The sequence below is a fragment of the Triturus cristatus genome, chromosome 11 (assembly GCF_964204655.1).
Source record: "Triturus cristatus chromosome 11, aTriCri1.1, whole genome shotgun sequence".
Classification (NCBI taxonomy): Eukaryota; Metazoa; Chordata; class Amphibia; order Caudata; family Salamandridae; genus Triturus; species Triturus cristatus.
Genome location: NC_140594.1, coordinates 963,183,638 through 963,210,781, shown reverse-complemented (window position 1 = coordinate 963,210,781; position 27,144 = coordinate 963,183,638). Strand labels below are relative to the sequence as shown.

Here is a 27,144-nt window from a genome sequence, read left to right as displayed (position 1 = left end):
TTGATAAAATTGCATAATTTGCACATTTTTTGTGTTTACATCTTTGCGTAATTTGCACATTGGAAAAAAGTTTTTTATATTATTTTTTATATATTAGTGATATAATGAATTTTAATCTGAAACATATGCACTTTATTGCGTTATTTGCACAGTCAATGAAGATTGGATACCTTTATGATAAAAATTATGGATCTATTGCATTTTATGCCAAGAAATTATGTTCATTTACATATGTTCCATATAATAATCTTGCCATTTTTGTTATATAATGAATAATTGGTTCACACTGGAGGGTTTTGGATTTTAACCTGTTATTTATTTACCAATTACATACGTTGTGGTTTGAAACGAAATTGTTTGGAAAACAGACTATGCAATTCGGAGTAGTATGTCTTCACTTTTCAAATGTCACATGGTGTAAAAAAATGGTGAAAAAAATGTAGCCAATTGAAAGTCTTAATGTATAAAATGGGCTCATTTTATTTAACTGACTGTCTGTGAGCAAGGGCGGATGCCCGAAACGCGTCAGATTGGTGAAAACTCGGCTTTGAAATAAAACAACAAGAATTGTGCCTTATCTGGATTTGCGTGGTCTCTACTTTTCGTTGATACGGATTTCTACGTGACTGCAAGTGTGGGATATATATATATATATATATATATATATATATATATATACCAATATAATATATTTGAGATTTAACTCGATATCATAACAATAACATGCTTAGCTGATTGTTTACGAGTATCATCTCAGGATATCAAACGGATAGTATTTTCTCTATGTCTATGGTCATATGATCTAACACGAGTAAACTGTGGTGATACACCTTTAAGCACTTAAATAGAATCAGTTTCACTGTGACTGCTGTGTGATCAAAGGCTCCCGAGCTCGAAACGCGTCACTGCCGTACCTGGCTTTATGGGTCTGTGAGTGTGTGTGTGAGTGGCTTTGTGGGTGAGTGAGTGGATATGTGAGTGGCTGTATGGGTGTGTGAGTGGATCTGTAGGGCAGTGAGTAGATGCAAGATTGAATAGGCATGTGAGTGGGTGTCTGAGTGGGTGCGTCAGCAGCTGGTTGAGTGAACAGAACCTCACCTGCCACTTTATCCAACAAGAGTCCACAGTTTTGTACAAAATGTCTACCCAACTGGAGTACTTTTTAGCGGTTAATTAGTAAGTGCTACCTTGTTGGATAAATGTCTAGTGTTTATCCTACACTAGAGCTGCGTAATGGACCACGAGGAAATGTCTCCAGTGACCTTGTGTGTGTTTCAGCAATGTGATTGTTCCTCTGTGTCTTCATCCAGAAATCTATGATAACATGAATCCTCCTATAGAGAAGACAACAAGACTACAAAGAGGTAAATCTCCACCAACCAAGGCTCCTTCCTCTTAACTATATGAAGTAAGAAGCTTCTTTGTTTGGTGGAAATGTCCTCATATTCTTCGGTATCAAGAACGTGTCACTAAAATCGGTGAGAAACGTGCTGGGGGCCTTTTGGTAATCTGTCCATCATACTTGCAAAAGGCGGGATCACCTTTGCATACTATTATGGTGGGCAGGATGGGGCCAAATCGTAAATGCCTCCAGGTGATTTTGTACTTGTGAATACTTGTAGTAATTTAACTGGAGAACCATGGACTCTGCTCTCACCAGGAGAGGCAAATAAATAACCAATTTGTCACAGTCACTACAGATTGCGCTCTGACAGATCAATGATGCATTCACCTCCCCCAAGGATTTAAGTTCATAGAAGAGGAGGGGGCCCCGCAGCCGGGCCACTTGATGCTGGGTGCCCTGGAACCTACCCAGGGTACACAGTGTGCAGTGTTGGGTAACATGGGGGAGCCCAAATGCACCAACACTTCTTACCTGCTCCCCACCTCCAGCGGGAGCTGTCATCGCTTCCACATGTAAGGAGCAGCAAAAGATGCCGCTCTCTGTTTGTGGGAGCAATTTTTTCATCTGTTTTTCTGCCCACTTGACAGAGGGCAGGAAAACATATGAAAAAGCCGCACTTAGTGGGCGACAGTAGTTTTCCTGTTGGGAGCAGCCTTACTGTTTGCTCTTGTTTCGTGGGACCTGCAACATTTCTGCCAAGCGAGAGCAACCAGCTATGTTCCGGGGGTGGGCACCCCAGGACATTGGGAGCAGGCTCTAGGGGGTGGCGGTCCCCAGGGCCATTAATGGCCTGCCTCCTTTGTTATTTTATGTCCTGCCTCAGGGAGCTGGTGGTCCCTGGGGCCGAAAATGGCCAGGGAGTAGGAGGTCTCATGCCCTCCTCCCCTTTAACATTAATTGGACTGGCCCCGGGGAGGTGGCGGTCCCTGGGGCCCTACAAGCCCTACTGAGGGGGGCCACATGGCTTTTATTTTTTGCAGGGATTTGCGAATACTTATAATTTTCACCATGAAAATTAAAAAATAAACAAATGCTTTTTTACCCTGGGGGGTCCCAGGGTACCCCAGCACCAGGCCCAAGGTGTCATGGTATTCCTACCCTGCACCCTTCTCTTTTATTTACTTTTTTGTTGGGGACTTGGTTGAGTCCGAGTCCCAAAATGGCTGCCAACACTTCCTGGTTGAAGTGTTGGGACCCAATCAGATCGCAGTTTGAGATATGTTGGATTTGCGGAGGGTTTGAGCCTCTAGATTGCTATATTTCTTTTTCCATAAATATCTCTAAAACTACTAAACGATTTACATCAAATTACAAAAAGCACACTTTCTCGACCATGATCTAGCTTTCCGCCAAATTTGGTGTGATTACGTTCAGTGGTTAAGGCTGTAGTCATGTCTAAAATCTCGATGGGAATTAAGATGGCTAAGGCACTTTTCTTTACCCTCCCATTTTTCTCAGCCTCGGCTTGATGGATCACGCTGAAACGTTCCATGCATACCTAAGACAAAGTGGGGCACTTTTTGGGGCAAATCCATAGAGATAGGTCAAACAGTGCCAAAGTTATAAGAAAGTTAAAAAAAAACTTTCCTATGGAAAGTATGTCCTAACTATATATTAATCGGCAATGTCAGAAATTTCACAAGCTTATGCTGACATAAAGGAAATTTCATCCCGGCCAAGGAGTGACCTCCCTCATTACCTATTTTAGCCCTTTGAAATTTACATTATGTGTTAAATAAATGCCCTCTCACATTTCTTTGAAAACAGCAGGTTTCACAAATGTCGTAACATCTTGAAGTTCTTTTTACTTTATCCTATCTGAAGGAAAGGCTTTAAGTTCAGCAGTTTCTATTCCAGTAAAAATGATGATCAGGAGTCCCTCACTTTTTTCATGAATATAGATTAGGTTAGTATTCCATTTGTACATTAGAACTCTGCGTTGAAGCTGCAGTAGAACACATTGGAATCATCTGACTTACTGCTGCTGCTGTTAGAAGTATATGTTTTACTCAGTATGTCATTCATTTTCACCCATGGATGAGGAAGATTTTTGTAAATTCACTGAAAAAGTTCCTTCGTTTTAGCTTCTGGAGCACTAACCATAATTCACATGATAAAATCAAGAGAGAAAAAAGTTTTCACTCAAAAATAGTTCATCAAATCTCAGCAGAGCATCAGCTTTTTTACATGGTTAAGTCATTGTAGAATTCACCACAATTCATGTGTTATCACCATTTCTTTATGCTCCTTCTTGTGACCCTCCAAACTAGACATTCACTACAATACATTTCAATGGCATAAAATGGTGAAGCCTCATCACCAGAAAAAATACAGGTATGCTTCTTGTGTACGTGGAATGCAAACTTGTTATGTGCAGTTAAGATTACAGAATTGGGTACCTCCACATACATTATACTACAACGATTGAACACATATTGTTAAAATTTGAGACCTTGGATATTCTTTTTGCAGGTCAGAGTCCTTTGAGATAACATCTACTGTATTGCTCATATGATGGTGTTTTACGGCCAGATGTATGACCATTTAGCAAGTGCAAAATCAGTCTCAGAAAATGCGACTGGTTTTAGTGTTCATAAAATAGCGACTCGCAATTTGCAAGTCACAAATCACGATGTACAGAGCAGTCGCAAATAGCGAAAACTCGCAATTTGGCCCATTTGCGCGTGCAAATTACCACGAATCAGAACCAGGTGGTAAACAGACCCAACCTATAAAAATAGGCCCAGAATGGATCTGAAATCTTTCCAAAATGGCTGCCCTGTAAGTGATAGCGAGGAGGATGTGGATACTGGTTGCTCAGCAGAGGAGGCGGAACCAGGAGAGGATTTTCTGAGTCAGGCTGACATTGTTCTCGAAGACAGAGGAAGAGATTTATGACCAGTACAGGCTGAGTAGCATTGTCATCTTAGACCTCATAGACACCTTGAAGCCACAATTGGAAAGCAGAACCATGCGCAGAAATGCAATCCCCACACATGTGCAGGTGTTGTGCTCCCTCCACCTATTGGCCACTGCTAGCTTCCAAGATGTCATTGCAGTGGCCGGAAGTGTGTCGCAGAGTGCACTTTCGCGTTTCTTCCCCTATTTCCTAGATGCCTTGCAACACCACATCCATCAATACATCTACCTGCCCAGGAATGATGGGGAACTTGAAAGTACAAAAATGCAATTTTATAGAATAGCAAGGTTTCCACGGGTCGTAGGGTGCAGAGATGGGACCCATGTGCCCATATGACCCTCTCACACATAGAATACATATTCCGTGATAGGAAAAGCACACATTCCCCCAACATCCAAGTTGTCTGTGACGCAAACAACATCATCACAGACATTGTTACCAAATATCCTGGAAGCACCCATGACTCATATATATTCAAAACGTTACAACAAACAAATGATGGACGGAATGCTGACAATGCACACATTCTCCCCCAGTCAAGAGATCTGGGTTAAATCCATCGTTCTTTTGCCCACTACACCACCCCTGTTTAGACATGGCCATATGCAAATCAGTCTTGACCCTGTGCCTCATGGGAACAGTCCTGCCCGAACTGCCAAGCCATGTCTTCCCTGGACCGGAATCAAGCATCCTAGGACTGGTTTCTGGCTATCAGCCGTCATCAGCCAGGATAGCTTGACTCCAGTGGCGTGGTGAGCACGGGTCCCACGTCTGGGAATACCCATCCCACTTAGGGCGAAAAGCGTTACAACAAACAAATGATGGACGGAATGCTGACAATGCAGACATTCTCCCCCAGTCAAGAGATCTGGGTTAAATCCATCGTTCTTTTGCCCACTACGCCACCCCAGTTTAGACATAGCCATATGCAAATCAGTCTTGACCCTGTGCCTCATGGCAACAGTCCAGCCCGAACTGCCAAGCCATGTTTTCCCTGGACCGGAATCAAGCATCCTAGGACCGGTTTCTGGCTATCAGCCGTCATCAGCCAGGATAGCTTGACTCCAGTGGCGTAGTGAGCACAGGTCCCACGTCTGGGAATACCCATCCCACTTAGGGCGAAAAGCGTTACAACAAACAAATGATGGACGGAATGCTGACAATGCAGACATTCTCCCCCAGTCAAGAGATCTGGGTTAAATCCATCGTTCTTTTGCCCACTACGCCACCCCAGTTTAGACATGGCCATATGCAAATCAGTCTTGACCCTGTGCCTCATGGGAACAGTCCAGCCCGAACTGCCAAGCCATGTCTTCCCTGGACCGGAATCAAGCATCCTAGGACCGGTTTCTGGCTATCAGCCGTCATCAGCCAGGATAGCTTGACTCCAGTGGCGTAGTGAGCACGGGTCCCAAGTCTGGGAATACCCATCCCACTTAGGGCGAAAAGCGTTACAACAAACAAATGATGGACGGAATGCTGACAATGCAGACATTCTCCCCCAGTTAAGAGATCTGGGTTAAATCCATCGTTCTTTTGCCCACTACGCCACCCCAGTTTAGACATGGCCATATGCAAATCAGTCTTGACCCTGTGCCTCATGGGAACAGTCCAGCCCGAACTGCCAAGCCATGTCTTCCCTGGACCGGAATCAAGCATCCTAGGACCGGTTTCTGGCTATCAGCCGTCATCAGCCAGGATAGCTTGACTCCAGTGGCGTAGTGAGCACGGGTCCCACGTCTGGGAATACCCATCCCACTTAGGGCGAAAAGCGTTACAACAAACAAATGATGGACGGAATGCTGACAATGCAGACATTCTCCCCCAGTCAAGAGATCTGGGTTAAATCCATCGTTCTTTTGCCCACTACGCCACCCCAGTTTAGACATGGCCATATGCAAACCAGTCTTGACCCTGTGCCTCATGGGAACAGTCCAGCCCGAACTGTCAAGCCATGTCTTCCCTGGACCAGAATCAAGCATCCTAGGACCGGTTTCTGGCTATCAGCCGTCATCAGCCAGGATAGCTTGACTCCAGTGGCGTAGTGAGCACGGGTCCCACGTCTGGGAATACCCATCCCACTTAGGGCGAAAAGCGTTACAACAAACAAATGATGGACGGAATGCTGACAATGCAGACATTCTCCCCCAGTCAAGAGATCTGGGTTAAATCCATCGTTCTTTTGCCCACTACGCCACCCCAGTTTAGACATGGCCATATGCAAATCAGTCTTGACCCTGTGCCTCATGGGAACAGTCCAGCCCGAACTGCCAAGCCATGTCTTCCCTGGACCGGAATCAAGCATCCTAGGACCGGTTTCTGGCTATCAGCCGTCATCAGCCAGGATAGCTTGACTCCAGTGGCGTAGTGAGCACGGGTCCCACGTCTGGGAATACCCATCCCACTTAGGGCGAAAAGCGTTACAATAAACAAATGATGGACGGAATGCTGACAATGCAGACATTCTCCCCCAGTCAAGAGATCTGGGTTAAATCCATCGTTCTTTTGCCCACTACGTCACCCCAGTTTAGACATGGCCATATGCAAATCAGTCTTGACCCTGTGCCTCATGGGAACAGTCCAGCCCGAACTGCCAAGCCATGTCTTCCCTGGACCGGAATCAAGCATCCTAGGACCGGTTTCTGGCTATCAGCCGTCATCAGCCAGGATAGCTTGACTCCAGTGGCGTAGTGAGCACGGGTCCCACGTCTGGGAAGGGTATGCAATCAAGTTGTTGTTCAACATGGATTGCTCCAGGCCACCAAATGCCGACTGAGTGCCTGATCTGGTGTGGGTGGGAGTGGGCATCTGAGCTTGAAGCTGCCTTCCTATCTGCTGTGTTGGACACTGAACACTGACCCCTGTGCCCAGAGTGCGAGGGGATGGTGCTTGCTGCTGTCTTGCCGGTGTGTCATGCGCTGGAGCACTTCCCAGGACATGTGAACAACTTGGCGCATCCTGCCCTTCTCCATATAACTGCTCCTGCTGTGCATCAGTCACATCTCCCATTGGCTCTACTCCCAGAGGTGTGTCTATGTTGCAAAAGGGGTAATAAAGAAAATGTTCTGAGTCACTATCTCAGTGGTGGTACTATGTTCACAACTCATGTCAGTCCCTGACTGAACTATTTATGTCACTTACCACATTTCCCATAATGCACCAACTGTGACTTTTGGATCATGTAGATGGAGCATGTAGGTGCAGTTCGGTCTGGGTGTGGGGCATTCATGTGGGGAGCTGGCTTTTGTTTGACATATTGTTGCACACATTTCACAATTACCTGGGGTTGGTGGAGGTTGAGATGTGTCGAGGGTCCCAAATCCCACTACTGTCGCTCTCTCAAGGGTGCTTTACACCATTGCCTCTGCTGCTGAAGCTTTCGGGACATTGGATGGGCCTCCTCCTGTTCCTTGGGCTTCACTTAGCCGTGCTGCCACCATCTCCTTGGCCCTGGAGCGCAGGTCGTACCACCTTTTCTTAATGTTGTCCAGGGACCGGTCGGCCACACCAAGGGCCTTTATATGCAGCTTTATATCTCGCCAGATTCGCCTTTTCTCTGCTTCTGGTACAGTATGTGATGACATCCCGAACAGCTGCTCGTGGTTGTTGCAGCATTCTTCAGTCAATATGTCCAGATCCTTCTCAGAGAATTTGAGTTTGAGTATCCTCTCTTTCCCTTTCTTCTCACTGGACTTGCTGGACGTCTTGCTTTACTGTGCTTGGTGTTGTAAATAATAGGTCATCCACAGCTATCTTCTTGTAAGGTAATTTATTCAAGTACAGAGAGAACACAAGAGCGGACTCTCCACAGCAGAAGCCAACCGCAACTGCCGTGGAAGAGAACCTAGAATCATAAGGCAACAGAGAACATAGGGAAAGGAACATTCTACTAGCATTGACAATACACAGCATGTACTACACATCTTCTTACTTTCTAATGAAAAAAAACAACACAAATTAACGTACAAAATCTTGCAAGTAAGCTGGAGCCCTTCAAAACCGTGGAACACGATTTGGGGCCAAAGGCAATGGTAATGGAATGGAGTCAGGAACAGATTGAACACCAGAAGTGCACGAATCCCCCCACCCCCCAACCACATGAGAGGCAGAAACTCCAGAGTTAGACTCAGGTGGCGATGACGCTAAGAGATAACCACTGTTCTCTTCGAAGGGAGTAGATTCACTACGGCTAGGCGTTGGTACACCTCTTTTATAAAGAGCCACTCGTCTGAAATTCCAACACTCCCCATTATTGAGGATAACACAATGATCCAGAACTTTTTTGACAGTAAAAGGCCCCTTAAACTTAGATAGCCCTTTTCTCCTGATATAACACCCTGTAATTGACGTGAAAGAGGAAAACCTAGTCATGAATAGGTATAAATTCTATACACACAAACAACGTGTTGATGAGTCTATTGATGATTTCGTAACAAGGTTGAGAGAACACAACGGAGCTCCTCCCGCAGCAACTGTCCCTCTAACGCCGGTCATCACAGGAAGCAGATCCTGAAACCACGGTGAGTAGGGCGAAAGAGTTTGAGCCAGAAATTGAGTCCTCCAGTTTGGCTTAGCCTCACACCTTTACATTACATCCAGAAACATTCAGTGCCTAAACGTGCATATCAGGAAAGCTCGATACCAAGGTGGAGCTAGATTCCTTTGCGCCGGTGTTAGTCAACGTCCCCAATGACGAGACCGAAAGCCAGAAAACAGCAGCGATGAAGACAGATGTGGAGGTGGAGGAGTGAAGATGTTCCGCTCTTGTGATAGAAGCGTCGTGTGACTTGAGTAGTTAGAGTGGGTTGAAGGAAGGATCGTCGCCAAAATTGTTGTAAATAATAGGCCATCCACAGCTATCTTCTTGTAAGGTAATTTATTCAAGTACAGAGAGAACACAAGAGCGGACTCTCCACAGCAGAAGCCAACCGCAACTGCCATGGAAGAGAACCTAGAATCATAAGGCAACAGAGAACATAGGGAAAGGAACATTCTACTAGCATTGACAATACACAGCATGTACTACACTTGGCTGGCTTGCAGTGTTGGACTGTGCTGCTGCACGTTGCCATGTGATGTCAATTTTGTTCAGGATTCTCCAGGGACACCACTTCCTGGTATGTGGTCCTTCTGCTCTCCGAGGAAGTTTTTTTTTTATTCGCCTCGCTATTTGCACATGTAAAATGCCCTTTTCAGCCGCGTATGCTATTTGCATACGCTATACTGTCTGTTCCACTGCGGACGCTATCTGCGTGCTCTTAGCGAGTCATAATTTGGGGGACATTTGGGTCGTACATTGATTTTTGCGACTTGCAATTTGAGACTCGCTATTTGTCATTGCTATTCTTATAACTGTGCAGTCTGTATTGCGTTATTTCTCCTGAGGCTTGAGCCGGGAGATGTGTGTGTAGACCTGCTATTCTTTCTAGCACGCTGCCACTGAAGTAATTTTCTGCCTACTTACTTTGCGCATTGAGCTTTTTTTAATTATTCATTAAATGTGATCAAATTTTAGCTGCTTGTCAGTACCTCCGTTTGTAGGGTTCCCTCTGTATGTCTGTACCAAGTGGAGCCAGGACCTCGTTTTTTCGGCGTTTCAGGAGCCCAAGCCGCCATTTTGGGTGAGGCTGGGTTGGCTGTCTAGTCTCCCAGGTGCCTTCACCTGATTCTGATCGACCTGCCTGCATAAATTAAAAAGCTGGCGCGAGCGCGCAGCATTATTTCTCCTGAGGCTTGAGCCGGGAGCTTTGTGTGTAGACCTGCTATTCTTTCTAGCGCGCTGCCACTGAAGTAATTTTCTGCCTACTTACTTTGCGCATTGAGCTTTTTAAAAATTAGTCATTAAATGTGATCTAATGTGATCAAATTTTGGCTGCTTGTCAGTACCTCAGTTTGTAGGGTTCCCTTTGTATGTCTGTACCAAGTGGAGCCAAAACCTGTTTTTTTCGGCGTTTCAGGTGCCCGAGCCGCCATTTTGGGTGAGGCTGGGTTGGCTGTCTAGTCTCCCAGGCGCCTTCACCTGATTCTGAATGACCTGCCTGCATAAATTAGAACGCTGACGCAAGCGTGCAGCGTTATTTCTCCTGAGGCTTGAGCCGGGTGCTTTGTGTGTAGACCTGCTATTCTTTCTAGCGCGCTGCCACTGAAGTAATTTTCTGCCTACTTACTTTGCGCATTGAGCTTTTTTAAATTATTCATTAAATGTGATCTAATGTGATCAAATTTTAGCTGCTTGTCAGTACCTCAGTTTGTAGGGTTCCCTCTGTATGTCTGTACCAAGTGGAGCCAGGACCTAGTTTTTTCGGCGTTTCAGGCGCCCGAGCCGCCATTTTGGGTGAGGCTGGGTTGGCTGTCTAGTCTCCCAGGCGCCTTCACCTGATTCTGATCGACCTGCCTGCATAAATTAGAACGCTGGCACGAGCACGCAGCGGTCGCGCCGAGCGACAGCCATGTTGGGAGTTTGAGGTCAGGAAATCAGAATAAATGTAGATCATATACTCATTCTGAACTATTAGCGCTGAAGTCGTCTATCTGCTGTGGAGATAGTAAATGGACTGGCGTTCATAGAACAGTGAGGAAGTGCACTCTCTGCCAGTTTTGTCCACAAGCTATAACTTTAGCCCCTGTCTCTCACTCTGCTAGGGATATGGTTCGGTGACGACCTTCGTATCTCGGTACAAGTCAAGAAACTCACCGGTGTCTGCTTTGGCACGCTTAAATCTCTTAGAAGGTCTTTTCCCCTTCTTCCCATGCATGCCAAGGAAACGGTCGCTCGGGCACTTATTCTCCCTCGCTTGGATTATGCCAACGCCCTATATTGCGGCATCCCTGGATATCTGTTGAGTAAATTGCAAACTATTCAAAATGCCACGGCTAGACTTCTATTCAACGTCTCTAGAAGAGCTAGCGTGAGACAGTATTTGCATGACCTGCATTGGCTCCCGGTGGCCCAAAGAGTGCAATTTAAAGTTCTTACGGTGGCTCACAGAGCTCTGGTTTGGGCCCTTTATACATCTGGAAGCGGTTTTGCTTCTATGTCCCCAGCAGAGCTCTGCGCTCAGCCACCCAACATCGGATGTCCATTCCCCAATTTCGCAGGTCCCGGTTGGGAGGTCAGTCCATCTCTGTCAAAGCTGCTCTGGCGTGGAATTCCCTCCCTCTAGAAATACGAAGTATTCAGAATTTTGGACCCTTTAAGAAACGGCTTAAAACTTTTCTCTTTAACTAGCTGATCTATGCACTCTACTCCCCAGGGTTTTTGATAACTACACGCGCCAGGACACTCTTGAGTAATTGAGCGCGCTATAAAACCCTTTATAACATAACATATATTCATACCATTTCTGCCAAGGGGTGTGTAAAACTTAGTTGGCAAACTTATGATGGAGTTGGTAATAGTTCACCAATAATCCACAAATAGCAAGCTCTTTATTTGACCTCTACAAATGGAAAGTTCACAGAGTGGAAACCTAATAGAGGCCTTCTTCTACCAAAAACTATTCTGTGGTTGATTATTGGAATTATGTAGAACAAAAGTCTAGAACAAAATGAACTCAGTGCTTTGATAGAATTAGATACTACACAAGATTTGACAGAAGGTTAAAATTGCAAATTTCCAATCATTTTTGCAGTTTATTATCACAAACAAGAGTTGATCAAAAGCATACCCTATGATACAGACTTTAAGAACGTGCGAATAGATATTCTCACTTCCTTTTGTATATGTCTACCCCTCCCGCCTTTGTCACATCATGTTTGGAGCATGGAGACAGCACATGCACTGAAAGTAGTGCCTTAAAAACTAATTAATATGTGATGGTTAGTGCACATTTCTATGAACAATTTGTTTATAGATTTTTTACCTGGCATAAATGAAGCACTACATTTTTCGAAGTATATAACTTTGTAAGCTTGTGTTAAAAGAAATAAAGATGTATTCAGACATCAGTTATACTTAGGAAATAAAGTAATGTCACAAGTATTTAACAGATGTCCACCTAAATGTTCACATTGTTTTTTTCTATTGTTCACATCCTTGCATTTGTTGATTCTCTGTACTTCATCAAAGATTCTTTATTCGGTTTCATAACCATCAAAGGTACAAAACATCCATGTAATAAAAATAACAGATTTGACTTCATTCACTATCCTTAATGCCTAAATATACTGTAATAAAACATCAAAATGAAATTATAAAACTTAATCTCATCAGACCACATGCAGTGCAGTTTCATTACAGTTGTTTCTGTTGGAATATCAAGATAGTTCCTCAAAGTAATAGTCCTATCTCTGTATTGTCTAGATTAGTAATTACAATTATTCCCAGGTTTCAGAGATGTATAAAGTTCATGATGTTTCATAAAGTGTAATGTTCTGAAAAGTGCTTTAAAAATGGGCTGGCCATTAAGTATTAACTATATAAAACACAATTATATACCTAATACATACATTCTTAAAATGGCTTCCACAGGACATTTTGTGCACTAAAATGGTAACTTTACAATGATTTCAAGAACGTCTCCTGCTTTATCCAGATATTGAGCAAGAACCGACTCACAGAAAAAAAACTGGGCCAGATGTGTCAGTCATCAAGATTTGTTTCACCTATCTAAAATGTGATACCTCCAAGGACAAGCAGATCAGGCGTAGCCATTTTCTGCACACACCACCGTATTTAGGACAGACATATTATGGTCAAGAGTCTCAGAATTCATGCCAGAAGCTGGACATGAATCAGACTAGAGATTTTTATTCCAGTTTTTGCTGAGCGATCGAAGGGGTAAACAGCCTGTTCTAAATCTAATAAACAAGCTCTTGGCCAATGGTGGTGTTATATTGTCCACGTAAACGTTCAAAAACAGGGGTAGGTTTAAATGTCAAGAACTGCTCGGTAAGATGGCCCATAGTGCCCCGGGTTGTTATTTATTGCCACACTAGTAACCAGTAGGTTGATTTTAAGGCCTGCTTGTCCGCCTTGCAAAGTAATTCAGGCAAGTCCCACATTGTTGAAACCCAATTTTTTACACCAGTCGTGAACAAACATTTTTTTTTTTACTTGTTTTTATTGTAACATTGCACAGAGGTCACATTACATGTTCGCCATATATATGGTACAGTGTATCATTGGGCGGCTATTGTTAACATGTTATATCTTGGCAATCCTTTAGCATGTCCAAATGTCCCACTCAGTAGTTTCATCGCTCGGCTATCTATCTGTTTAAAAACCTTTCCCACCCAGGATTAATGTGTGCAACAATGCTCATCAGAACTATTAACAAGAAAAATGAAAAATAATAATAAAAAGAAAGGAACCTTATTTAAAATATATAAATCTTCTAGGGCAGGGCCATTGGGAATCCAATATTGTGTTACCAGATGATCGAGGGGATACCTACCTCTGCCCTCGGATAACGCAATTTTCTTTTAAGAACAAACCTTAACTAGGATCTTTAAGGCACGGTCCATATTCCTTACATCACTCAAGGAATCTCTATTTTCAGCTAATTCAGGAGTAGTCCAGACACGGATCCAGGGTAGTAGTAGCTTTTTTAGCATCAGATCAGATACCCTTTTCTTCCCCGTGTCAAAATAAAGTGGGATCAAGGCGGTACTTAGGGGGACCGAGAGCAATGATCTAATGAATGTGTTCTCCATTACTGCGAGCCTCGTCGTATCGCTGGTATGTAAGCTTCTAAAAATGTAAAATGGCATTAGATCTATGTAATATCATAAGGGCTCCTTTATTTACTTGGTGAATCCACCTAAATTCGTCAGACAGGGTCACCCCCAAATAATCAAAACAAAAGACCCTTTCCAATGTGTCCTTCCCAGCCATTACTGAACTCTTATTAGCTCTCTTACCAAGGACCATAATTTGGGTTTTTGTGGCATTCAATTCCAAACTACTGTGATCGCTGGAGTCCAGAAATGTATTTAGCAGATTTTGTAACCCCATAGCGGACTGGAAGATTAATAATGAATCATCTGCAAACAGGAGTGTATGTGTTTTAGCCCCATTGAGAGTGGGAGAATCATTAACACTCTTTGTCAGTTCCTCAGCCACATCATTTATATATAAGGGGAATAAGGTGGGGGCCAGGGTGTACACCTGTCGAACAGCTCTTGCGACTGGGATGCGCTTTGTCAACTCACCTGTATCAACCCACCTGGCCTGTGCGTACTTTTTTCCATGTAACCTAGCTAATTTAATTAACCCACCTGGAACTCCCATGCCTGCTAGTACTTTCCAGAGACTCTCCCGGGGTATGAAATTGAATGCAGCATGCAGGTCAACAAATGCCACCTAGAGTTTCTAGTTACCCAGCAGGACACATTTTAAATAAAGGAGGGCACATTTAAAAACCTGATATAAAATGCCAACTTTAGCATTTAATCCTGCCTGAAAGGGAGTTAAAATCCTTTGTTCTCCCATCCACTCTTGCAATCTATTTAAAATCTGCCTGGTGAATCTTTTTTTAAGGTTATCTACTAAGCTAATAGGCCTATAATTTAATGGACAATTGGCATCTCCTTTTCTAAATATTGGGATTATTTAAGCCCCTCTCCAGGTATCCGAGTTCTCCCCACCCCTTGCTATTGCATTAGAGAGGATGTTCACATAACTAGCCCTTAGCCCAGGTTCTGATTTGTATAGGTCACCAGGAATGCGATCGGGACCAGGGGCATTTAGTGCCATAGTGCACGGGTGCCTGCGTTCGAGGCAGGATTGTTTTGTGCAGTAAGGAACACCTTCCTGCACAAAAAAATCCTTTAAGGCTTTTTCCTCTTTCTATGTGTGCTACAGAATCAGTAGACGTAGAAAGAGGAAACAACAAAAAAAGATAAAGATATTTCTCTTCCTTATGCCTCTCCTGGGAAGACATAGCATTTTGATGCATTCCCAGGTCTATCACCTGTGAATGCGCCCGATTTAATGGGTGGATGCGTGGGGGCATACATACTGCACACATGGAATGCCTTCCCAGGGCAGAGTAACATAAGACAGCGACTTGCACTGCCTTGCATTATTCTAGATTTACTAAGCAATCCAGTGCCATGCAAGGTTACCTTGTGTTTCTTGGTAAATCTGATTTATGGATTATGTTGCCCTTGTGACACCCTGCATGACGCAAGTGCAATGCAATCACTTGATAAAACTGGCCCATAATGAGTTTGTACTATCACGTATCTTCAATGATTCATTTGCCCTATCTGATAGGCTCCAATTCGAGCCCATGCAATAAGCACTGGAAGTAGGAATATTGTCCGTTAGTGGATGGCCAAACGGAGATGCTCAACTGACAAAGCCCTTCAGTTTCAATCCATGTTTGTTTAGCACTAAATTGAGACTTGTATTTAGACAGTTGTAATAAATATAAAATCAGCTGCAAGCATTGAGACTCACCAGCTAAGACCCCAAATGTGATAAAGAGGTAAAGCACATTTGTGGCGTAAGCGCTCAGGATCCAACCCAGGGCACTCAGTATTCCTCCAAAGATCGTTGTCATACGACATCCACATGTGTTAATAAGCAAACCAATGAAAGGTCCTGTTGTGAAACATCAAAGGAAAATTAGATTTCTTAAAGTTACATAACTATGCAATATTTATTTTTCGGAAAAAAACTAATGTTTTATGCATTTCACCATAATGAAATATCACATTTGAGCTTATAAAATGTTTCTAGTCACACATAGTTAGGTTCCATTGGGTCTCTCTTCTCTACTCTCCTACCATTTGAGGTACAATCGCCAAATGTTTGGTTCAACTTCTTTTTCCCATCTATTGCCACTTATCTAAGTATCATTTTTTAATACTACCTGTTCAACAAATTCATTCTGCTGGAGTACCATCTTGCTGCCATTTGTGAGAACCAGGGCTTTTTGCACCCACAGCTGGGATATAAGGCACTGTATACAAGTCTCAGTAAGTAGCTTAGTGAACTCTACCACACACCCGTCCACCTTTCCCAAAGGGTTTCGATGGCAGAGTGTGAGCAGCCTAGTTGAAGGGTAGTACCCAGAATCCTTAGCATCAGGGAAATTTCCGATTTCTGTATCGAAAAACTTCTGAAAGTGTACAAACGTAAGTTTTCCGCTTTTTGAGACCTTTTTGGTAGGTGAGTGTCACAAATCCAATTTCCTTTCCACCGAGTCAGTCTATAAGCATTTTCTCCTGCTGTCTAGGTCAAGAGCCCAGACTCCGTCATACATGTCAACACATTACCACTGAATTCTGCTGCTTGACACTACCTATCCCATAACTTACTATCTAGGCATATATCAGGGAATTAAAGAAACAGGGAACACAGTAAATGGCTGGCACACTTGAACGTATATATGTGTATTATTCATTGCAAGGCCAGTATGCGTTACAAAGTTCATAGTTCCCAAAATACGGCATCTTTAAATAAAGACTCCCTCCTGGTAGCCATCCATAGCCTGGCCATGCATGTGTGTGGCGAAGTAGCTGAAATCGACCAGCTGCATTCTCCAGAAGCTCAATTTACGTTCCCAACCATCTGCTTGATCTACCTTAAACTGGGTGACTTTCAGCCCTCACAATCCATCTAAGTCAAATGTTGTGGTACATTGGAAATTATGTATTACTATATAAGGATTACTAACATTTTAAGCATTGCGACACAGGACTTTGAGGTCTCTGGTCACTCAAATATGACCATCCCCACTTTGTTTAAAGGAAATGATTGCGCATTTGCCTTTGGTTCAAAATCGAAATATTGAACACCACCTGATGTCAGTTATCCTTATAAAGTTTCCTATCAACGAGTACACTTCACGTTTGTTCCAAATGATTTTGAAGCATGCAGCCAGACGACACTCCTTCACTGTTTCCAGCAGTAGAATGTACAAGACATGGGCTACTAGGCTAGTAACGCATTGATTTTCCTGATATTCCTAAATTTTCCCAGATTTGACAATTTTTCACGCAAAGCAGAGTAGCAACCAATTCTGTGTTGCACAAGTGAGAAAACACAGTCTAGTGCCATATCTACTAAGAATGACCGGCTGAATGTCATCCCTGTGCTGGTACTCCAACAAAGCTGTGTTTAGCAATGCATAGTCTCGAACCTTGGTGCAGGGATACGTGTGCGTTGTCTAGCTAACAATTTGTACTGGGAGCATACTCTTCCAGTACAAATTCCTATACCTAGACAAACTGAGAAGATTCGGAGGCATTGCATCTGTGTTATGCAGTTCAGCACACAAGCAATTTATAGTTTTTTTTTTTAATGAACGCATTACACCGTGTTTATTCCTGTTTCAAGTAAGCTTTACGTTTTTACACAAAGCCCGGTACAACTATCTAAGTAGTTTGGGATTTGCTTCAAATTCTTTGGGATTTTGCCTTGATCTGCCCCAGTAATATCCACTAAACTCAAAGCAATACATAGCAGTGTTTGATCTGAAGAAGGGGCACCTTGATAGTAAGTACCATGTGAAGCTTTGCCATCACTTTGCACCAGCGCAAAGCCTTAGCAAATCTGGGCCGATGTCTGCGCATAGTACTATAAGACTATTCTGTGAACCTACTGATATGGGATAGTATATGTCTCTTTCTTTACTCATAGCTAACAGCTCAATGTAAAGAGCGAAAGGCACCAAGGGTAGCAGCCACCCTTGTCTTGCGTTTCCATAGACAGGAAAGCTTGCAGTGGTGTCATCTATTGTTTTCATATTCGCTAATGAATTATTAGAACTTTGCAATTTAAGGAGCTCCATTAAAAACAATAGAGTGCTCCGGGCATCTAATGACCGGTAAAAACCCGGAGCTCCAACACTCCAATGTTTGTTCACAGCTGTTACTCTGAACAAAGGCCTCACTGAGTCCGAGCGGATTTCAATCCCATTTAGCTCAATGAGGCCTCTGTTTTATTTGTTAGAACATTCTGCCTTCTAGTTGTGAAATGTTCTAATAGCCTTATCGTCGACCGTAGCTGGACTATACCTGCATTAAAGTCCCGCTTCCTTGTTTAAGGCCCCCGTCGAATGCTGGAGCGGGTCTTTAATGGGGAGTATAGTCCAGCTACGCTCGACGATAAGGCTATGAGGGTGGTCCATAAGACTATATTCAATGCTTTTATCAAGTGAATCAAGCTAGGAAATAATCTTACTCTCTTCATAACCTTTCATAAACACTTCTGGCCAAAGGAGATGAATGCTTTAAGTGCGCAGTGTTAGCAGGGCTTTATCCCCTTTGTTAGGGAGGCCCTCAGTCCTGATCAGGTGAAATTTCCTCAGTGCCTTTGTAATACCTGCTTCCAGCACATGTCTTTTTTAAACAAAATAACACAGACTGGGCCTAGTAACTCTAACCGGTTGGGAATGCCATTGATGAGTATTTTTTAATCTCAGTTCAGTAGTGATAAGAGTAGGGTTTTCCCAGGCTTTGGTAGAACTTTATCTACGACTCCCAATGATTGAGCCACGAAATCCAGTTTTATAGTTCTTTAACCAATGTGACAATGCATGGCATCAGCATACTTGTGCATTCCTGATAAATGTGACCCCTAGCGCATCTCCAATCCAAACAAGCTTTATTCAACACATTAGCCATAAAAGCACAATACAAAAATATTTCATAAAACACCGAATATGATATGATACAAAGCCTGAATGGGGAAACAAATTAAGCCAGAATAAAAACTATTATAATAACAACATTTAAAAAAACATTAAAAACTCGGATAATAAAAATCATCAGCGTTTTTTAGGTTCCATTTTAAAAGGGGTACAAATGTCAGACCACCATTGGATAGTACAGACGTTTTTTGTATATTTATTATTTGTAATGTAAATAAAATATTTCATAATTTGTGTATTTATTTGATGTATATTGTTTCTCTATTTTTGTGTTTAGTGGTTCAAAACTTAGAAATTTCTTAGGACAGGGTCCCCATCTTTCCGAAGGGTCTCCACAGAAATCAAAAAGGTTGAGAACTGTTGCGAACTGTTGATCTAGTACCAGGTTTTTAACATTAAAAATGAGTATTTTATAACTCACAATTTACAAATTCAACAGTATAGTTCAAATCCAAACCCACTAAGCAAAGAGTGCACTGCTTACTCGTCCACAAAATGTATGAATCTAAGGAGTAGTCTGCAGGACTGTTGGTGGTATGCTTTGCGTGTCAGCAGATATAGCTTGGAAGGTGATGTGGGTGGGCAGATGACAGGGAAAAAGGATGGAGAGCCAATTGGAGAAATGGAGGAGCACAGCTGATTTGAGAGGCTCTCCTACTTTAGGTTGCCCCAACCATGAGGACCACTGGAACAACTAACAAAGTATGAGTACAGACTTCCTCTAGCTATAGAGCTTAAAGGGGGATGTGGGCATGCACAAGGCTGGGTATGTGGTGTAAAGCCAAGGGGGGAGCAGGAGGAATCCCTTCTACTTTGTGAGGATATCTGTATTCAGATGCCCCAAATCTGAAGATTCCAAACCCTTCTTTTAGTCAACAGAACAAATAAGGATGTGCACATTCATACATAGAATAGTCAGAGCCATTGAGTTTATTGAGAACATTTTGGGTTATTACAGCTAAATTGTCACAGTTAATTGCTAGATATTGAAATTTACAAATTGAGCCAATTTGGAATTTGAGTTCTTCTTTTCTTTACAATGTATTGCACCCATGAATATATGAAATATGTGGACACCTCCTAAGTCCGACAACCGTTCTTAGGAAATAGCAAACTGCAACTGAGTGGCTATAAACATTATTTGGCCATTATCAGGTGTTATAATTAATAACTGGAATTGATGCCTCAGAGGCTCCACACACTCTGCGTACAACATCTGATGCCACTTTGCCTGCCCTAGGGGCCATATCTCAAATGCTATCCCAGAGTAGGTTTCAAACTTGGGAGGTGAGGTTCAGTTATGGAGCTGCCATTAAATCAGGAAGCAGGAGGAAAGGTGATGTGTGTGAAGTGGTACCCTACCCATTTTCCAGAAATCACAGCCAGTATACAGGAGGGCTGGTGATAAGGGAGAATCTGGACATTCCTTCAGGAGGCTAACGGAACAGCAGGAGGAATATTCAGGTAGCTAGGGCAGAAAGACACTGCAGGATAACTATGGCCTCACACCCTCTGCAAAACAAAAAATGTGTCATGGAGCACCAGGTAGGGAGCATAACAAGACGGCCTCCTCACCTGGTAGTTTTTATTCCACCTCCATTCTTGAGCACTGGGCTTTGAACTACACTTTTGTTACTGAGCACACTTCTGATGACGAACTCACTTCCATCTGTAATAAAGGGGTAGGCCTTCACAAACTCCAGTGTAAAAGATGCCTCCACATAGTGAATAACATCATCCGTTACTTAGCTCCTGGAGCACCTACTCCAAGAGCTGTTCCTAATTCCTACTACAGGCTTCCTTGTGTTTACCAAGACAATTTGATTTTTTTACCCATATACTGTGAGTATATTTCTAGTACTTCAAGCTATTATTTAGGGGACACCATGGCCAGCCAGCCATCCATTGTCTTTAGGTTAAAAAATACTAAATGCTTTCCTAAAGAGATTAACACAAGTGACTGATGCATGTTTGTGAAAGGTGCTACAAATGCCCTCTCCTCTCTGTTTTCAGCTCTACTTCTGATGTGGTTGTGAATTGTGTCCCTTAAACTGGAGACAGCAGGTCTTTTCCTCATCTTCCAGGCACTAGAAGTAGAAATTCAGCCTGGGCGGCAGAGGTTCCCTGCAGCAATGGATGTAGTTCCAGTCTGCTCAGTGTCCTGCATCGCAACAATTCCACAACATTCTGCATGCATACCTTGACCCTTCCAAACACAGCTCCTGCTTTTAAACGAGACTGGAAGTGACATACTAATTGGGTGACCCAAATTTCTAGTAGCTATCTCCACGAGAGGGGCCTAAACCAAGAAGGCCTGGTTAGTTGGAGGCACATAGGTTAGGTGTGGGCTCACTCCATGGCCGGAACAAAAGGCTTACCAGCCATTGCTGAGTATGGTATTCGGGGTCTGAAATATCCGATGGAGGTACAGGGTATACCCTGCAAGTGGAAGCAGAGGTCTATGTCAGGTGTCCCAGAACCAATAACTGACCTACCACTCAGAATCAACACAGATCACTGCCCTTCATTGCCATGAAATGAGTTCAGTACCTCCAAGGACATCTACTCTCAATTACTCTGATGATCTATCAGCCTAGTTCAAATTAGTATTATTTGGTATAAGTAGCTGTAAGGTTACACAACATGTAAAGAATGCATATTTGTGCATAGTACACTTATTGATCAGCATAACTGTAACGAATGGGTGGTGTGTGGGTGATGCACTCAAGTCAATCTAGGTCAGCTAGATGAGTTGAAATTGTGAGAAATTGCAATACTATTCTACACACCTCTCTTATGTGCTCAACACATGGCCTCTTCCCCCAACTGCATAGACAAACACACCTAAACACTGTGACATCAGGACTGTCATGGGTACAATAAGGATGACAAAGCTCGGAGACACAGTTGTTTCTGAATACACCCGGAGGTTAAAAAGCCGTTATTTGTCTCCCACTCCAGTAATTTATTTTCCTTATTTACCATCCACTTGCCCAGGTAGTAAAGAAGAGCTAAGATGGGAGTCCAATGGGATGAACAGCTGTTAGCAAGTATCCAGGGGCAGCTAGCAACTTTAAAAAAGTGGTGGGGTGTGTCGTACCGTAAATCTCACTGGTATGTTGCCTTTCTTCTCTCCCAAAAACGATGAGCAGGAAAGGAAAGTGGTTTGCTTCCTGTATGCAAATCTAACCAACCCTGGAGCTGCTCTCATGCTGTTACCAGCTCCAGGATTAGTTGGAGCTGAGTGCTCATTTTGAGGCAGGGGGCCTGTGCCTGCAATCCCTCAGCTGAAAATCCCGCTCAAACTTGAGGAACAATTATTACCTTGGCTAAGTGGGAAACTAGGTTCAGGAGTGATTTTAGTAGAGGATTTTAAGACAACAAGCTCACCATGATGGCACAATTTAACGCAGTGAGCACCTCCTGCCTCCGCATCCTACGCATGCTAAGAAAAACCTTCAAGTGGCTGCCTCAGAACAGCAGATGGACCCTCACGCAAGCACTCATCACATGCAGGCTGGACTTTGGCAATGCACTCTACGCCGGAATCTCCTAGTAATTCATACAAAGACCTCAGACCATCCAGAATGCCTTTACAGGACTCCAACTTGACCTCCTGCGCCGCATCCACATCACACCATACCTCAATGAGCTCCACTGGCCCCCATTCACAAACTCAGCCAATTAAACACCTCACGCACACATACACAAAACCTTACACAACATTGGACAAGCATACCTGAGCAGCTGCATGCACTTTCACCAGCCTGCAAGATACCTGTGCTCGGAGTTCACTCTCAAATCCCTGCACTCACTAACGCAGAGCAGGAAGTCGCTCGTTCTTCTACATCACACCCAAAACACAGAAAGACATCCCTCAGCACATTAGGGCCTCCTCCTCACTTCAGAGGCTGAAGACCTGACTCTTCGAATCATTCCGAGGGGACCACACACCCACACACCTGCTCAAGCGTCTGAATACCCTCACAGGTGATTAGTGCACTCAACGAATCTAAATAACATAACAACATAGCAAAGCACATTGTGGTTCAGAAAAGAACATAAGAAGAAAAAATCAAATCGCACTTAAAGGTGATATTAAATCTGAGGATCCTTGTTGATATTCTTAATTTCACAGAGCTTTGAAAACACAGATTAGGACTAAACAATTTGCTAGTAACACACTTTATAGCTCTCTGTGCATTATGATTCCATTCAGTTGTTACGTATTAGCACCCACAGGCATCTAACATATATTTCCGTTCCATTACAAAGGTATTCTCTGCTTAACTTCCATCTTTAAATGACACATTGACGCAATCCATCGAAACTCTAACCCCTGCCAACGAGCACTTAATCTTCTCTTCGAAAGCATAATACCTTTCTTAGCAACACAGCCCCGCCCTAACAGTAATGCCACTACAATTATTTTATGCCTCACTGATCTTTTCACAGATAATGTATTTTGAATGTATACTAACCTGTTTTACAACATACTTTGTGGTTAACGCACACATTTTAAACTGCTTACTAGTGCGCCAAGAGCAGGTGCTGCTGAGCCACGTTGCCATAAAGATTGAACCTAAAACCTTAATTTCTTGCTAATGTAAGCACGTAGGTCTACATCTAGATTATTATTTAGAGAACATGTTTTTTTTAATATCTTACTTTAATGCCCTCTTTTATACCTCATTCATTGAGGAGTAACACCACTAACTGAATGACCTTATCTTTCGAATGCCACATTAAGTTTCTGTTTTAACAGTGCCAAAGTTTCATAATTTTAATGTTAGTAAGCAGCCGATTCAGAAGTTACATTTTCGTTTAACATTGACTATGACTACAATAATATTCTAAGAAACTTTGAACTTCAAAGGAACCAATGAGCTGCAGTTTTAAGTTTGACAGTTGGCCCTTGTGAATGAATGCACAGGTTTTTATCACACAAATAATGACCTAATAGCAAGAAATACATGTTGGGTCCTAATTGGTCATTTCATCAGTCTTCTGATTTTGGGTAAACTCAACTATTGATGTAGTGATAACGTAATGAAAGGGATTTTCCACTTATTTGTGATTACCCCACAGCAGGGCAGTCATCACTGGGAACTCCCAACAAGCCCATCGTAGTACCACTAGTCGAAGAACCCACAAAACCATTGTTGTCCTGGAATATCGCAGGCCTCAAGAGGAAAACTATGGATCCTGAGTGGGGGTCTTTGATCGATATCCATAATATAGTTATCATGCAGGAAACGTGAGCACAGGAAAAATGCTTTAGAGCAGGGTATTTTAACTATAGCATAGAAGTCATCCCCTCTAAAGCTGGTCGCCCTTCTGGTGGCCTCATTGTACAAGTTAAGAATTGCATAGACCTAACTGTAAAAACGTTAGCAACCCATAGTTGTGACATCCAGGGTCTCTCTTTGAGAAGCTGCAAAGGAACCAGGTTGACTTATACAACGCCTATTATTGTTCTTCTCCCGGCAATAAGGACTCTCCCACGTTACATCAATTGGCATGCCTTTTGATCTCGAGCGATGTTCGCTGTCCGTTGGTTATCGCAGGTGACTTCAATGTCACATTCAAGCCGTTGGATGGCTTATCATCCATCTTTAGCTTGGAAGACGAGGCCAGAGGCATTCACCCTCTTGAGATTGAACCCATTTCCTCTTGTTCAAAGGCAGCAATGCAACTCTTCACTCTATCATTGAACCAAGGTATTTGTGCATGCAGGAGGTTTCCGTCAGACCTAAAATGTGCTCACACATTTTCATGGGGTTCCAGTCACAGCAGAATTGAGAATATCTTCTGGGATTTAGAGCTATGGCATGTAGTAGTCAATTCTGAAATATTCCCTCGAAAGGATAGTGATCACAGCTCCCTGCAGCTTAAGTTGGGTGTTTCTTATCCATGGAATCTTAATCTTCTGGGTCAGAAGTCTGATATTAAGGTTAGTCTGAATAACAATAGGAAGTCAGTAAAAAGGGATAAATTATCGCTTGACACAAACACCCTAACTGACATCTTTAATGCATTTAATGAGATCCTTAAACCACTCATTGATCATTCATGGGAAGGTTAGTTATTAATTACCATCCCATTGTGTTTAGTGCCCTAAAGTCCCACTGTACTAAGGCCCTCAAGGGCAAACATTCACCCAGGCAGCCCCCGTCATGGTACAATAAAGAGTGCCGTCAGGTTATGTGCACACTAATTGCGGCCATAAAAAGAGGAGATCATGAGGAAACCTGGGTTGCCCAAACAAATTACAAACAACTGACCATCAGCTCTAAACAAATCTGGGTGGATGTAAATTGACAAGCCCAAGTTGAGGCATCCAGTAAAAATGATTCCCAGAAGTTCTGGCACATCTCTTCACATGATCACATAGCCCGAGCCCGGGAACAGGAAACTGAATTCAAGACCCCCCTGCTGCAATTGTATCTCAAGGAAACCCTCAGAGCAACTTCAGATATGCCCCCTGGGAAGCCTCTGGGCCCTGATAGCAATCCGGGGGACCTTTTTAGTTCTCAACCCCATATGTGGGTTTTTACATTAATGAACTATTGTTGCAGGGATTCTGCTCATGCACAGAACTATGTGCAGGAAACCAGGACCTCAGTGAATTGTGGTGTACCAAAAAACTCACCTTAGTACCCAGAACCCCTATCCGACTAGCATCAGTGTCTCATTTGTTCTCCGTACTACAGCGAAGCTACCAATGATTAGACAACCCAGAACAAGCGACTTAGGTTACTCTCAGGAATGGTGGGAATCGAGAACACTCTTTTGTTTTTATTCTCATATCAGTCCACAACATGACTAATCAGAGACACGGAAAATGTTTATTTTTCACTATGTGCTCTAAGATGCAGTATTTTGGCTAACATAAGCAGACAAATGATTAGAAATAAAACCATCAGCATTGTTACAATTCCATAAAACACAAAGGGAGAAATCATATTATAATGATAGTGGAAATGGGTCCTTTAGCACCTTGTGTACCACCCTCCCCTGGCTAAAAGCTAGTTTTATAATAATAGAAGGTCTCTAGGTTTGAATAGGGAACCCCATACCTCCAAGATCAGCTTAGGTGAATCACATCACAGGATCAGCACTGCTCTCTGTGTCTGGAAAGGTTTTCTCCAAGTGCCAGCATCATGCATGCAATGCAATATTAAAGGCACCTGAGTTTCAGATATTTGCAGTTGTGTGCTTGTTGTGTCTAGAACGTGGGCCGATCAACCTGAATTCAACAGCATACATTGTTATTTGACATTGAAGGCTTCTCTACACAGTGTTCAGACTAAGGTCGCGGTGTAAGTCTAGGGATGTGAAAAACAGACCGTTCTCATGTGAAGAAAAAGCAAGCAAGCAGTTTTACTTATAATAACAGTTGCGTGTAGTGTCGTGTGCAAAAGTGGCAAAGTGGCAAGATGGCGTTTAACTTCTAAAACGCTTATGCTAACATAGCAATGTGTGCAGGCAAAACCCTGTCTTCACTACACTATCAAACTATATACTGGCAAGTGGACAGGTCCCAGAGTCCTGGAAAAATGCTGAGACCATTCCAATCTTCAAAAAGGGAGACTGAGGTTCCTAAAATGACTACCGGCCCATTATTCTTTTAGATAATTTGCAATAGATCTTCTGCTGTCAGATCCTGGCCAGATTACAGGTCTGGATGGATGAGGCAGACATCCTGACACCTTCCCAGGCGGGATTCCCCTCTAGGGTAGGTACAGTCGATCAACTTTTTTCAGTTCAACCTCATTACATCCAAATACTTCTGCCTCTCTAGGGACCACCACTTTCTGTCATTTTTCGACCTCAGTGCAGCCTTGAACCTGGTCCAAAGGCAGCACTTTGGGTATTGATCAATCTCTGCTGTACAACCTCATAAGGCTTCATAGTAACAACACAGCAAAGGTTAGATAGGGTCCGGTGGTGATCTGACTTATCTCATCCTGGTGCAGCAAGGAGTAAGGCTGGGTTGTGTACTCACACCCACACTTTTTTCACTATATGTCAATGATGTGGGTTTTTTCTAGGTGAGTGTACAAACGTCTCCCACAAATTAGCTGGCTGCTCCACCTCAGTGCTCTTATTTGCAGACGATTCTCTTCTCCTCTCCCGTACCCCAACTGGGCTCCAAAATCTTCTGAACAAATTCCAGGAGTTTTGTCTTATCTGTGGGCTGGATGTGAACACCT

At 43.1% G+C, this 27,144-nt stretch overlaps 1 protein-coding gene across 3 annotated transcripts in view; it reads right to left on the bottom strand.

The window, feature by feature from the left end:
* The window catches only part of SLC16A14 (solute carrier family 16 member 14), a 170,629-nt gene that overhangs the window by 35,988 nt on the left and 107,497 nt on the right, over positions 1-27,144 (bottom strand). For all 3 annotated transcript variants that reach the window (XM_085634974.1, XM_085634975.1, XM_085634977.1), the window contains exon 3: positions 15,730-15,873. In XM_085634974.1, coding sequence (XP_085491100.1) covers positions 15,730-15,873 — 144 coding nt within the window. The remainder of the gene's footprint in view (positions 1-15,729; positions 15,874-27,144) is intronic.